The sequence below is a fragment of the Rhinolophus hipposideros genome (assembly GCF_964194185.1).
Source record: "Rhinolophus hipposideros genome assembly, chromosome: 22".
Classification (NCBI taxonomy): Eukaryota; Metazoa; Chordata; class Mammalia; order Chiroptera; family Rhinolophidae; genus Rhinolophus; species Rhinolophus hipposideros.
In genome coordinates, this window is record NC_138068.1 from 24,750,237 (window position 1) to 24,766,160 (window position 15,924).

Genomic DNA, 15,924 nt, shown 5'->3' on the forward strand with positions numbered 1-15,924 from the left:
GGCTGGGGTAGCCTAGAGGACAGTGCTTGTGAGCAGAAGCAGAGGTCCACTAGGGCCATGGGAATGGTGAGGATAGGAATGTCTACGCCCATCTCAGCCTGACCTTGGTCCTTGGTCAGGGAGCCTCCCTGCCCCCAAGCAGAGATGGATTTGGAAAAAGCTGCCTGAGGACAAACAGAATCTACAGACCTCATGCCGCTCTTGCCGCCCCTGGTAGTAGCCCTCCAAGTCACTGGTTTGGGGAGCCAGACTCCCCAGTCCTGCTTTGCACTCCTCGGCCCCCCAAGTGACTTGGAGGGCATGATCTTCCCAAGGGGCAGAGCCCATCTCTCCCCCTACACTTGACATAAGAGGAGCCTCCTTCTCCGTGAGCCTGTACACTCCCTCTCTCCCCCAGGCCATCATCTATGAGGGGCAAGACAAGAACCCCGAAATGTGTCGAGTGCTGCTCACCCACGAGATCATGTGCAGGTGAGAAGGTCTGGGTCACTTTCACTTGTCCCTTGGCCAAGATGTTGCCCAGGACCCCCACCAGGCCCTGTCCTCTACGCTGCCACCACTGCCCTCCGTGCTGCTCCCTGGGGAAGCTTGGTGGGGAGAGGCAATGAGGGATTAGGGAGGCCCCTGTGCACAGTGCTGGCTGAGGAGAGGGTCCTGGCGGCCCCATTAGCCTGGCCTGTTTATGTGGCTTCTCCAAGTGTTTTTGTAAGAGAGGCCTCCTGCCACTACTGGGAAGCTTAACTAATAAAGCTCTGGGGAAGGCTCTCTGGGGATGTGGGGGCAGGGCCTGGGCCTCCTGGATTTGCTCTGGAACAAGAGGAAAGAAACTTTGCTGCCTCCAGCATGACCCTTGGGGCACTTCCTGGGTGGGGCAGGATGAAGTGGAGAGAACGCAGCTCTTGGCTCCCCTTCTCCATCACCACAGGGCTTGGCATTTCTAGGCAAGGTCTCCCCAAGAAATGCCAGTCCAACAGCATCCTCATACATGGAAAGAGAATTCAGAGCATTCAAAAATCTGGTTGGGATGGTGGTGGCTATCTTTGGGAAGAGCAGTGACAAGGAGGGGGCATGATGGGGCCTCTAGGGCATTGGGCCTATGATATTTCTTGGTCTGGGTGCTGGTTACACGGATGGGTTCACTTTGTGATAATTCACAAGCTGCACACTTACAGTTTGAACTCCTCTCTACATGTGTAAAAAGTGTACACACAGAGTGAGAGACCCTGTAGGTGGCCAGAAGCCTGCCCGTTCCTGTATCGTCCAGGAACAGAATGCCTGTGGGACAAGGGTTTCCAGACCAACCTTATCCCCAGGGCTGGGCTCTCCAGAGCCCTGTGACAGGAACCTCACTGCCTTTCCCTCCATGCCCCTGGAAGTGAGCCCCTCTGGCCCAAGGATTTCATATCCAGAGAGGGGACATCAGCATCTTCACCCCTCAGTGAGACATATACACACACTGTAATCTCCCTCTCTTTCACTCCCTTCCTCTTTCTTTCCATCAGCCGGTGCTGTGACCGGAAGAGCTGTGGCAATCGGAATGAGACGCCCTCAGACCCCGTCATTATTGACAGGTACATGCTGGGGGAGGGGGCCTGTGATCTGCAAGTCACAGAACTCTGTGGTGGCTCCAGCCGAGGGAGAAACTGTCAAATACCAGGGAGCCAACTCAGGACACCCTGAGTAAAGCCTTGGCAAACTTTGTGGGGCTGGGCTTAGGAGTAGTGTTTCCTGACAGAAGGAGCCCAGGAAGAGCAGGGGATAGGGATGGGGGACAGGAAGTAAACAGCCCCAGAGAGAGGATGAGAGGATGGAGGGGCTGGCATGGGCAGGACAAGGAAAGCTGGGTTCTAGCCCAGGTGCCACCTCCGTACTGTTTGACCTGACTTCTCTGAATGTCCATTTCCTTCGTATGAAAACTGGGGAAATACTTGACAGGTTTCAGTCATATGATTGTCAAGGTGATGCATGTGAAAATTCATTCTCCCACCATGATTTATGATTTTTAAAATTATTTTACTTCTTTTTGAGTAGGGAATGCATATATAAGGTACAAAATTCAAAAGGCACAAAAGAGTAAATAATGAAAAGTAAGTCAGCCCCCGCCACTGTGTATAGCATACTACACACACTCTTTTGTACTTACCTTTCTTTAAAATTCGTTATATACACGTATGTATATGAACTTATATCAAGACACAAGAAGTCTCCTTATTCTTTTTTGCTACTGCAAAATACTCCATTGTATGAGTGGACCATAATTTCTTTAAGTAATCTCTATTGCTGGACATTTTGGCTGTTGTCATTCTTTTTTCAGGGATAAAATGTGCTACAGTACATTACTTTGTCCATGGATCATTTTGCACATGTATGAATTTATATGAAAGATATTACTAGAAGTAGTACTGCTGGGTCAAAAGATATGTGCATTTGTAATTTTGATAGTTATTGCTAATTTAGCCTCTGGAGAGACTATACCAATTGACATTCAGACCAGCAATTTTGAGAATGCCTGTTCCCCACACTTTGGCCAAGTAAGTCCCTTATTTTGCCATGTATAATGCACACTTTTTTGCCCAAATTTGTGAGGGAAAAATAAAGATGGGCAGTACTATACATGGGTAGTACTAATTCCATATCTGTATAAATGTTTTTAATTCCTTTATTTATGCTTATGAGTTAAAAGTGTAACTCTAGAAATCAATAACAATATCCGTATGTAAAATAATACCCTGGAATATGATAATCGGTTTTGTTGAACTTGCAACGAGGAAGAGTTCTTGGCCTGCTATGATGTATAAATAGAGCAAATTTGTTACCGATACATAAAATTTCTTTTACCTTTATCTGTTCTTGTGTTTTGTAATTATTTGTTACATAAAATTTCTTGTACGATAATATGTTAAAAAGTAAATGCTAAAATTCCTTTATAATACAAAACACAAGTACCAAAATGTAAACAAATAAAATTTTGAATTAAAAAATTAAAATGAAAGATTTTTTCCCCTGAAACTTTGGTCCATAAATGTAGGTGTGCATTATACATGGGAGTTCATGGTACATGGCAAAATACGGTATGTTGTTTATTCATTCAACAGATAACTTTTTAACATCCACTGTATGCCAGGGTCTCTTCTGCATGCTGTGAATTAAGCAGTGACCAAATATACAAAAAGCCTTGTGTTCATGGGCTTACAATCTAGTAGGGGAGATAAACATAAACTAACTGAATGAATAGAATATATAGGTAGCATGTTAGATGGTGATAATGGCTAAGGAGAAAAAGAAAGCCATCAGGAAAGGTCAGAGAGTGCCCAGGAAGGGAGTATTGCAATTTTAGAATATGTAAGGCAGGCCTTACTGAAAAGATGACATTTGAGCCAAGACCTAAAGGAAGTAAGGGAGTGAGCCATGTATGAATCTGGGGTGGGGGGAAATGTTCTTGGCTGGAGTGTAACTGATGTGTTTAGGAACAGCAAGAAGGCTCAGGTGACTAGAACGAGAGGGACAGTAGGAGGCAGTGATGTCAGAGAGCTAATGGGTAGGGCAGAAGGAAGGCAAGATCATGCAGAGCCTTGGAGGCTGCATGGGCCCTGCTTGTAGTCATTGTAAAGACTTTGGCTTTTATTCTGAATGACGTGGAAGCCCCTGGGGGGTGTTGAGAAGAATGATATGACCTGATTTATATTTCAGCAAGATCACACTAGCTCCTGTGTTGAAGATAACCTGTAGAAGTCAAGGGTGAAAGCAGGGAGATGAGTTAGGAAGCTATTACAGTTACCCAGGTGAGCGATGATGGAGGCCAAGACCAGGGCAGGGGGGTTTTAACAAGAGGTTATAAGAAGTGGTTGGATTCTGGATGTTGCACAGGGAAAACTGACAGGGTTTGTTATGGAAGGAAAAATAAAGTAACAGAGAGAACTCAAGGCATTGCCAAGGTTTTTGTCGTGAACAATTCAGGAAGAACTTCTATTTACTGAGAAGGGCAAGATTTCAGGAGGAGCAGGTTGGGGAGGAGGAAGGTCAGGAGTTCAGTTTTGGACATGTTATATTTAAGATGTTTACTTAACATCCAGGTGCAGATGTTGAAAAAGCAGCTGATGACATGAGTATGGCTCTTAAGGGAAAGGTCCAGGCTGCAGATAGAAAATTGGATGAATGAAATCATTGAGGGACTGAGTGTTGATAGAAAATAGAAGAAGTTCAAGAACTGAATCCTGGGGTGTCCAGTGTTTGGAGATCATGGAGATGTGGAACCAGCAAAGAAGAATGAGAAAGAGCAGGCAGAGGGAAATCAGGGGAGTGGAGTGTCTTGGAGGCCTAGATAAGAAAATATTCCAAAAAGGAAGCAGTAGTCAACTGCATCAGATGCTGCTTGTGGATATGATAAAAAGAGACTAAGAGCTGACCATTGAACTTAGCAACTGGCGGGGGGGCATTGGTGACCTCAACAAGAGCTATTCAGTGGAGTGGAGATGCAGAAGTCTGACAAAGGTAGGTCTAAGAGAGAATGGGAGAAGAGATTAGAGACAATGACTAGAGGAATTTTTTTGAATTTTGCTTTATAGGGATCAAAGAAATGGGGTAGTGGCTAGACCACGATGTAAGGCCAAGAAAAAAATTATATAGCTTGTTCATATGCTGATGAGAAAAACCCAATAGGAAAGGGAAATGGTGATGCAAGAGTTAGAAGAGAGAATTGCTAAAGCCATGACCTTTAGTTGGCAAAGGGTATGGGATCGCATTCACAGGACTGATTTTAGCTGGGAACCTAGACAGTTATCCATGGAAACAGCAGGGAAGACAGAACCTGGGCACAAAAATGGGTAAAAGGGTATATCCAATGTGGGAGCTTGCAGACATTCTCTTCAGATTGCTTTGTTTTCTCAGTAAAATAGGAAACAGGGTCAAGAGTTGAGGATGGGGATGGAAAAGGAGACACTAAGGCATGAAATACTTGTGCCAGAGCTGTGAATGGACCATGGAAATGTCCTGTGATTGCCATGCAGTAGTAAGAACTCCCCTGAGGTTTGTGGTCGTAAATTTAAAGTGAGAGCTTTCTCCAGACATGCAGAGCTGCACAAATGCAGGTGCAGAACAGGTGAGTGGTGGCTTATGACCAGAGTTAGGGGCTTGCCAAGTGAGTACAATGAAACACAAGAGGGCAAGAGAGTGCAAGTGTATGCAAGTGGTATTTACAAAAATGGAACAAGGGATTTAAGTTGGGTGAAGAGAAGAATGTAGCAGAGAGAGAAGGCAGGATGAATGGAACAAAGGTTCTGAGAGGACCAAAGAATTATTGGAGTTGAGGTACTAGAAGGGAGTTGAGTTGGAGGTTAGAAGGTGGTTAGAGAGTGAGTTGCCTGTAGGTAGAATTATTTGGGAATTGCATTTATTGGTAATGTGTAGCCAGTGGAGGGTGATGACAGGACATTGCAGGAGAGATGCTCAAGGAATGGAGAAGAGAATGTGTTGGAAGAATTATCTATCTATATTGATATTGAAATCACCGAGAATTATGACAGGACCAATGTTCAATAGCATATACTGTGACCCAGGATTAAAATCTTCAAGGAATGAAGGCAAGTGATCTCAGGATTGAAAAATGACTGCAGCAAGCAGTGGTTACCATACTTTTTTCCCCCTTTCTCCATCGTATAAGTCAACTGTGATATCCCAGTGAATTCCACTTCTCTTACTCTGAGGTTGAGCACACATTCACATATTTAAAATCTATTTGTATTTCCTTTTCTGTGAACTGTCTATTCATATCCTTTGCTTATTTCTCTATAAAGGATTGGCTTTTGTTACTGATTTATAGGAGTGTATATTAAGGAAATTAGCCCTTTGTCATGAGTTGCACATATTGTTTTTCTAGTTGGTCCTTGTCTTTTAACTTTTTATATTTAGAAATTTACCCAATTTCTCAATCTTTTAAATACTTTGGATTTTTATTATATTTAGAAAGACCTTTATCATGCCAAGGTAATATTTTTAAAATTTATCCTGTGGTTTCTTCTAGTACTTTTATGGTTTCATTGTTTACACTTAAAATTTTTGATCCATTTGAAAAAAAAGTTATGTCCTAGATGATACATAGAAAAGAAAAATATAACAAAATAAAAATTAGGAAGCATAATAATTAATGTACACCTGTGAACCTACCAACAAACTTAAAATTAGAACATTTAAAATACCGTTGACGCCACTCCCCGGTTCCTTCCCTGTCTGGTATCACTGCCTACCCCTCTCCTAAAGGTAATAAGTAAATTGAGTTTTGTGTTTATCGTGACCTTGCTCTTAAAAAATAAATTACCACAAATTGTATAATGTTAAACAACAGGTTGTTTAGTTGTGCTTGTGTTTAACTTTATAAAAATGATGTCATCTTTATATGTAGTAGTCTTCTAAAATGTTCTTTTTAAATTCAGCATTATATTTCTAAGATTTTTCTATGTTGCTATTTTAGTTGTAGTTTGTTGTATTTCATTTTTCTATGATAGGCAAAGCTGCTATGAACATTCTTATTTGTCTCTCCTAATTTGAATAGGTACAAAAGTTTGTTTAGGATGTAAACCTGGGACTGAAAATGGGTGTCTTTTATTTATTTTTCTTGCCTGATTGTACTGGCGAGAACTTCCTGTACAATGATGAATAATAGTGGTAAGAATGAACATCTGTTTTGTTCCTGACTTTATTGGTGGAAAGTACTGTCTTTCACCGTTACGTATGTATGTGTGTATGTGTACGAGGACTGACAATTAAGTTTGCAAACTTGTTGCACCAATGTTGCTAATCTTTTTTTGATATCAGAGGGATTATTCATTATGAATTTGTACCAACTGGACAAACAGTTAACCAAGTTTACTATTTGGAAGTGCTGAAAAGGCTGAAAAAGTTAGATGACCTGAACTTTTTGCCAATAATTCATGGCTCTTGCATCACGACAATGCACCAGCTCACACAGCACTGTCTGTGAGGAAGTTTTTAGCCAGTAAACAAATAACTGTATTGGAACACCCTCCCTACTCACCTGGTCTGGCCCCCAGTGACTTCTTTCCTTACCCAAAGATAAAGGAAATATTGAAAGGAAGACATTTTGATGACATTCAGGACATCAAGTGTAATACGATGACAGCTCTGATGGCCATTCCAGAAAAAGAGTTCCAAAATTACTTTGAAAAGGTGGACTAGGTACTGGCGTTGGTTCATAGCTTCCCAAGGGGAGTACTTTGAAGGTGACCGTAGTGATATTCAGCAATGAGGTATGCAGCACTTTTCCTAGGATGAGTTTACGAACTTAATTGTCCGACCTCGTACATTTGTATGTATGTATGTAACTATGTATTTTTCATAGGTGCCTTTTATCAGATTGAGGAAATACCCCACTATTTTTAGTTACTGAGAGTTTTTATCAGGAATGGACGTTAGATTTGTCAAATGCTTTTTCTGCATCTATTTAGATGATTATAGATTTTTTTTTTTAAAGATTTTATTGGGGAAGGGGAACGGGACTTTTATCGGGGAACAGTGTGTACTTCCGGGACTTTTCTCCAGTCAAGTTGTTGTCCTTTCGATCTTAGTTGTGGAGGGTGACATTTAGCTCAAGTTGTTCTTTCAGTCTTAGTTGTGGAGGGCGCAGCTCAGCTCCAGGTCCAGTTGCCCTTGTTAGTTGCAGGGGGCGCAGCCCACCATCCCTTGCAGGACTTGAGGAATCGAACTGGCAACCTTGTGGTTGAGAGCCCATTGGCCCATGTGGGAATCGAACCGGCAGCCTTCGGAGTTAGGAGCATGGAGCTCTAACCACCTGAGCCACCGGGCCGGCCCGATTATAGATTTTTTTAATTTAATATGATGAATTACATCAATTGCTTTTCCAATGTTAAACAAACCCTACATTTCCGAGATAAACCTCACTTGGATAGGGCGTATTATCTTTTTAATAAGGGCCCACCTGAGATTTGTGGTCAAAAATTTAAAGTGAGAACTTTCTCCAGCCATGTAGAACTTTACAAATGCAGAGTTTGATTTAATAAAATTTTGTTTAGAACTTTTGCATTGATGTTCATGATGGATATTTGTCTGGTTTTGGTATCACATATGACATGCTGGCCTCATGGAAGGAGTTAGGAGATATTTCCTCCTCTTCAGTTTTTTGGAAGAGTATGTGTAGAATTGGTATTATTTTTTCCTTAAGCTCTTCTAGAATGAGGTTTGATAATTTGTATTTTTCAAGGAATTTGTCCGTTTCTTGTAAGTTGCTGAACTTGTTGGCATAAAATTGTTCATAATATTCTCTATCCATTTAATCTCTCTAGAATCTCTAGCAATGTCATTACTTTCATTTCTGATATTGGCAAATTGTGTCTTCTCTCTTTATTTCTTGCGGAGTATGGCTACAAGCTTATCCATTTATTGATCTACTACAAGAACAGCTTTTGGTTTCACTGATTTTCTCTATTGTTTTTCTCTTCTCTGTTTTTATATGTATTAGTTCCTTTCTTCTGCTTACTTTGGGTTTAATTTCCTCTTCTTTTTCTGGTTTCCTAGAGTGGCAGCTTGACTTTTGTTTTCCATTCTGTCTCTTTTTTGTTCTCCTTTTCATTCTTTTAGATTTGGGGGTTTTGTTATTTTATCTCCTTTATTGGCTTGTTAGTAAACATTTTAATTTTGTTATTTTAGTGATTGCTTTAGGACTTATAGTATGCATCTTTAACTTATTGTTATATCATTTCATATAGTATACTATACTATTGTGTCATGAATTTTAATATGTATTATAAAATCCACAGTACATTGTTATTGTTTTTGTTTAAACAGCCAAGTATTTTTAAAGAGACTTCAATAACATGAAAAAATCTTATATGTTTACTCATGCATTATAGTTACCATTTCCATTACTCCTTATTCCTCTCTGTAGATTCAGATTTCCAGCTGTTATCATTTTTGTTATACCAGAAGGCATATGTCTTGCATTTTTGGAAAGATATTTTCACTGGGTATAGAATTTTAGATTGACAATTGTCTTAAGATGTTGCTCCACTATCTTGTGTACTTCCAAGAGTTTTTCCAAGTCAAGTTGTTGTCCTTTCAATCTTAGTTGTGGAGGGCGCAACTCAGCTTCAGGTCCAGTTGCCCATTGTTAGTTGCAGGGGGCACAGCCCACCATCCCTTGCGGGAGTCGAGGAGTCCAACTGGCAACCTTGTGGTTGAAAGCCCGCGCTCCAACCAACTGAGCCATTGGCACTGGCCCATGTCAGAATCAAACCGGCAGCCTTTGGCATTAGGAGCTCGGAGCTCCAACCGCCTGAGCCACTGGGCTAGCTCAACTATGATTTCTTTAAATATTTTTTTCTGCCACTCCTCCTTAGGGGATTCCTATTACCCATATATTAAACTGCTTCAGGTTGTCCTGCAGCTCACTGCTAATTCTTTCTCTTTTGAAGGAGGATTTTTTTTTTCTTCTGTGTTTCATTTTTGGATAGTTTTTATTACTGTGCCTTCAAGTTTCTTCTAATCTTTTCTTCTGCCATATCTCAGTATCTCATCTGCTGTTAATCCCGTCCAATGTATTTTTATCTCAGACATTGTAGTTTTCATCTCTACAAGCTTATATCTTCCATGTCTACTTAAATTTTTGAACATGCCAAATACAGTTATAATTACACTTTTAATGTCCTTTTCTGCTAATTCTAATATCTGTGTCTATTCTGTGTCAGTTTCTATTGATTATTCTCTTCATTATGAACCATAAATTTGTTTGCATCTTGGTATGCATGGTAATCTGTTATTGGATGCCAGACATTGTAAATTTCCCCTTTTGGGGCAGTGGATATTTTTGTATTCCTAAAATCTTTTTGAGCTTTGTTCTGGGATGTAGTTAAGTTACCTGGAAACAGTTTGATATTTTTGAGTCTTGCTTTTATGATTTATTAGATGGGTCCACAACAGTAATCGAACTAGGACTAATTATTCCTCACTACTAAAGTAAGACTTTCCTCAGTACTGTACACAATGCCTCATAAATCATTACCATGTTTCCCTGAAAATAAGACCTAGCCGGACAATCAGCTGTAATGCATCTTTTGGAGCAAAAATTAATATAAGACCCGGTCTTATATTATATAAGACCCGGTCTTATATTATATAAGACCCAGTATTATATTATATTATATTATATTATATTATATCCAGTCTTATATTAAAATAAGACTGGGTCTTATATTAATTTTTGCTTCAAAAGACGCATTACAGCTGATTGTCTGGCTAGGTCTTATTTTCGGGGAAACACAGTAGTTGTTTTCAGTCTAGCTGGTAGAAACAGGCACTTTTCCTATCCCTAAGTGAGCATCAAGGCTGCTCCTTTTATTCCATTAGGGTGATTCTTTTCCTGGCCTTTCTTTACATGAATGCACCAATCAGTACTCTACTAAATACTCAAGGAGATCCCTCCACGAATTTCTGAGATTCTCTTTCTATGCAACTCTCTCCTCTGTGAGACTCTGTCCTCTGAAGTCTAGCTACCTTGGTCACCCTGAGCTCTCAATTCCATCTCCTCAGTTCTGGAAGTCTGCTGGGCTCTGCCTCAGTCCCCTGCCACACCCTACCCGTGTGTCATGGCCTAGAAAAATCTCAAAGCATCATGCTGGGACATTTGTAAGGTTCACGTTGTTTATTTCCCATCTCTCAGGGATCACTGTGTTATCTGATATTTATTGTATTGAAAAATGTTTTGTGTATTTTGTCTGGTTTGTTTTGTTTTGGGCCACAGGTAAATGTGGTCTCTGTTACTCCATCCTGGCTTAAGCAGAAGTTAGAAGTGTATTTCTTAATTTCTAAACAGGTGGTATTTTTCTAGTTATCTTTTGTTACTAATTTCTAACCTAGTTGTCTAATTGAGTCTACTGTTTTATGTATGTCCTTTAAATTAGGATCGTTAGTTGTGATGTTCTGATCTGTCTTTACTTATCATTGTCTGCTTGGCCTATTAAAAATTAAGAGATGAATTTTCAGCTTATCCTTGTGAGTTCCATTAATTTTTGATACATATATATTATTGACTTTTATTAAGTGTGGACAATTTTGAAATCTTGTAACTTCCTTCTCTGTTGATCCTTTTATCAACAATTATTGATTCTTTATTTCTAATAATATTTTTACTTTAAAGTCTACTTTATCAATATTATTTAGAGGCTCTCTCAACTTACTTTTGGTTAAATTTGCCTCTATTTCTTTTTACATCCTATTATTTTCAACCATTATGTGCCCTTATGTTTCAGATATTTCTTTTAACTGTGTATTGTTAGATTTACTTTAAAAATCTAGTCTGTTTTTTACCTGACAAGTTTGGTCAGTTGACTTTATTGAGATTATTGATTTTTTCAACTATTTACTGTCATCTTTTTGCTTTCTATTTGTTCCACTTCTTGGATGTTTCTTTGTTTTCGTTTCTTACTATTTAAAATTGATTGACTATTTTGTTTGATGTGGTGTATGTATTTCATATTCCATTTTCCCCTTTACAGATTTGGAAATTTATTCACTTCATTTCTATTGTTTTAGTTAACACCCTTGAAATTTACTATCCATTCTTAACAAAGTCATAATTCCTTTCCTGAGTAATATTAGAATCTTTGACAGTGGTGTGCCTGAGCTGGCTCATACCGACTCACAAGAGCTAACTGTTAACAACTCTTCTCAACTCCATTTTCAGTGACATCACATTGGTAGCTTGAAATCAGTCATGGGAGAACACATAACCATGGAACTCGACAAACACTATAAATCAGGGTTTTCCCTGCTCTGGAAATGGTTGTTAAACATTTACTGGCACACCATTGGTCGTAAGCCATTCTATTGACCCTGCCCTATTTATAAGCCACGTAGCCCAGAATTTTAATTTGTTTTAAATTCCGCACATTATTTTTATTTGTATTATATATAAACAATTTTTTTTTTTGGATTTACCAAAGTTTTGCTCATCTTTTCCTTCTGGCATCTCAACCAACATTTTGTGGGGTCATTTTCTGAAGTACATCTTTTAGAAATTCCTCCTTTGGTGAAGGTCTGCTAGTAGTAAACCATTCTCACTTTTGTTTTACTGTAATTGTCTTGATACCACTCTCTTTCTTGAAAGATGGTTTTCCTGGGAACACAATTCTAGACTGACAATTATTTTTTACTTAGCACTCTGAAAATATTTCTATTGTTGCTGTTGAAAAGTATGACATAGTTGTCATTCATTTGTGGGTAAACTCTCTTTCCTCTCTGGCCATATATAAGAGCTTCGCTTTGTCTTTAGAGTTCTTTAGTGGATGGATTATTTAATAATTTCTCTTAGGACAACTGGCAGCTACCAGAAAAAAAATACAGGTGGATTGAATAATCCATATTTCCCCACCAATTGTAAATATCACTCATGCTATATTCTAAATGTAATTGTGTATATTTCTGGACCCTCTTATTTCATTATTCCCTCTATTTATTTATGTGGAAATATGATAAGTTTTTTGAAGACTTATTGCATGTTTTAGTAACTGGTAGATCTAGTATTCCTTCCCTATTACTCTTATATTTTAGAATTTCTCCAACTATTCTTGATTATTTTTTTCATATTAATTGTACAACTAGATTGTCTAAGTCACCAAAAAATTACCTACTGGTGTCATTTTTAAAAAACAATTTTTTGTTTTCCAATTACAGCTGACATACAATATTTATTAATTTCAAGTGCACAATATAGTAATTCGACATTTAACTGGTATATAATTTACAAAGTGATCACCACGATTAATCTAGTACCCTTCTGACACCATACATAGTTTTTATAACATTTTTTTGACATTCAGTATTAGTTTATATTAATTTCAGGTGTACAGCAAAGTGGTTAGACATTTATATAATTTGAAAAGTGATCCCCCTGACCTGGCACTATACATAGTTATCACCATATCATTAACTATATTCCCTAGGCTGTACTTTACATCCCCATGACTGTTTTGTAACTATCAATCTGTACTTCTTAATCCCTTCACTTTTTTGCCCTGCCCTCAACCCCTTCCCATCTATCACCCCAACAAATCTAGTACTCCTCTGACACCATACATAGTTATTACAATATTGTTGACTATATTCTTTATTCTAAACCCTACATCCCCATAACTATTTTTTACAACCAATTTGTACTTCTTAATCCCTTCCCCTTTCTCACCTACATCCCCAAGCCCCCTCCCATCTAGCAACCATCAAAATGTTCTCTGTATCTATAAGTTTGTTTCTGTTCTATTTTGTTTATTTTGTTCTTTAGATTCCATATATAAGTGAAATCACAGTGCATCAGTCTTTCTCTGTCTGACATATTTGACTCAGCACAGTACCTTCCAGGTCCATCCATGCTGCTGCAGATGGTAAGAACCCATTTCCTTCCAGGGCCAAGCAATATTCCATTATATATGTGTACTACCTCCTCTTTATCCATTCTTCCAATGATGGACACCCAGGCTGCCTCCACATGTTGGCCATTGTAAACAATGCTGCAATGAATATATACACAAGTCCTCTCAAAGTAGCATTTTAGGTTTCCTCAGATAAATACTCAGAAATGGATTACTGTCTCTTGTTATAGTCTTTGCTTTAAAGTCTGATTTGTCTGGTATTAGTATTGCTACCTCAGCTTTTGTTTGTTTGTTTGTTTTTCTTCATTTCCATTTTCATGAATTATCTTTTTCCATCCCTTTACTTTCCATCTGTCTGTGTCTTTCAATCTGAAGTGAGTCCCTTATAGGCAGCATATGTAAGGCTTTTGTTTTCTAATCCATTCTGCTCTCCTGTGTCTTTTGATTGGAATGTTTAATCCATTTACATTGAAAGTAATTACTGATAAATATGCAGTTATTACCATATTATTATTCATAATTCTGATCTTTTCTTTTTTCCTCATCTTAAAGAAGTCCCCCTAAGATTCCTTGTAATACTGGTTTGGAGATGATGAACTCCTTTAGCTTTTTCTTCTCTGGAAAGCTCTTTATCTATCCTTTGATTTTAAATGATAGCCTTGGTTGTAGTCTTGGTTGCAGGTTCTTTCTGTTCATCACTTTGAATATTTCCTGCCAATCCCTTCTGGCCAGCAAAGTTTCTGTTAAGAAATCAGCTGACAATCGTATGGGGGCTCGCTTATATGTTACTAGTTGCCTTTCTCTTGCTGCTTTTAGGATTTACTCTTTGTCTTTAACCTTTGCCATTTTAATTATAATGTGTCTTGTTGTGGGTCTGTTTGGGTTTACCTTGTTTGGGACTCTCTGCGCTTCTTGAACTTGTGTGTCTATTTCCTTCAGCAGGTTAGGAAAATTTTCACTCATTATTTCTTTAAATAGGTTCTCAATCCCTTGTGTTTTCTCTTCTCCTTCTGGTACCTCTATGATGTGAATATTATTACACTTGATGTTGTCCCAGAGGTCGCTTAAGCTATCCTCATTTTTTCATTTTTTTTTATTCTTTTTTTTCTTCTTGCTATTCTGATTGGGTGTTTTCTTTCACCTTGTCTTCCAAATCACTGATTTGATCCTCTGCTTCATCTAGTCTGCTGGTGATTCCTTCTAGTGCAGTCTTCATTTCAGTTATTGTATTCTTCACTTCTGACTGGTTCTTTTTTATGGTTTCTATGTCCTATTTTTATGCTTGTTATCTCTCTGTTGAAGTTCTCACTAAGTTCCTTGAGCTCCTTTATAACCATAGTTTTTAAATATGTCTCTGATAGGTTGCTTTGCCTCCATTTTGTTTAGTTCTTTTTCTGGAGTTTTCTCCTGTTCTTTCATTTGGGACGTATTTCTTTGTCTCCTCATTTTGGCTGCCTTTCCATGTTTGTTTCTATGTATTAGGTAGATCTTCTATGTCTCCCAGTCTTGGCTGGGTGGCCTTATGTAGTAGGTCCCCTGTGGGGCCCTGGCACAGTCTCCCTGGTCACGTGCTCTGGGTGCTCCAGGAGTGTCCCTTTTGTGGGTTGTGTGTGCCCTCCTTTTATAGTTGAGCCTTGGTTGCTATTGGCATGTCAGTGGGTGGGATTGGCCCTCAGGCTGAGTGTGAAGAGTTGTGGTCACCAGGTTAATGTAGACTCTGGTTTGGTGCCAGTGCTGAGCTTGGAGCTACTCAGCAAAAGTCTCAGAGCAAACCAAGGTTAGTCACCACCCATCTGGGGCCTGGGGACTCTTTCCAAGAAAGAGTGCAATGTGGGTGGGGCTGGCTGCTCACATGAAGAAGTGACTCTGGTGTTGGGGGAGTTGGGTAGGGTGGGTTCCTGGTGAGTCAACAGGGTGGAGCAGCAGAGCTCACTAGCCCAATCAGATTCAGATTTGGCCCATGGGGGAGGGCTCAACACAGGAAAGATGGCACCTGCCTGCTGGCTGCATGAGAGAATGACCTCACACAGGGAAAATGGCAACCCTCATTCAGCCCTGCCCCAAAGCCACAGACCTCAGTCCACCAACCACACACCTCCAATGCCCCCCAAGTCACTGTCCCTACACTGGAGCCCAGGGTGAGTGCCTGGGGACAAGAGAGGGCCATTTAAGAGGATGTCTGGCTTTCCTTTAGCCTTCTATACCACCTGTGTGGTCAGCATCCCCACCGATTTTCATAGGCAGGTGTTGTGGGGGCTCCTCACAGAGTACTGCCACTAGTACTCTGGGCTGGGGAGGCCAGTATGGGGCTGGGGTCTCTCACTACTCTGGGGGAAACCTCCACAGCCTTGATATACCTCCCGGGTGTCAACCACCACATGGAGGTTTGGAACCAGCCCATTTTGTGTCTCCACCCCTCCTACCAGTCTCAACGTGGCTTCTTCTTTATATCTTTATTTATAAAACTGTTCAGCCAGACTTCAGATGGGTCTCAGATTGATTGTCTGTAATGTAGTTATAATTTTAGTGTGTT

General features: G+C 39.7%; 1 protein-coding gene across 6 annotated transcripts in view; it reads left to right on the forward strand.

Moving 5' to 3' along the window:
* The window catches only part of EBF4 (EBF family member 4), a gene marked incomplete at its 5' end in the record, with an annotated part of 54,086 nt that overhangs the window by 12,601 nt on the left and 25,561 nt on the right, over positions 1-15,924 (forward strand). For all 6 annotated transcript variants that reach the window (XM_081034303.1, XM_081034307.1, XM_081034305.1 and 3 more), the window contains 2 exons: positions 398-471; positions 1,503-1,571. In XM_081034303.1, coding sequence (XP_080890429.1) covers positions 398-471; positions 1,503-1,571 — 143 coding nt within the window. The remainder of the gene's footprint in view (positions 1-397; positions 472-1,502; positions 1,572-15,924) is intronic.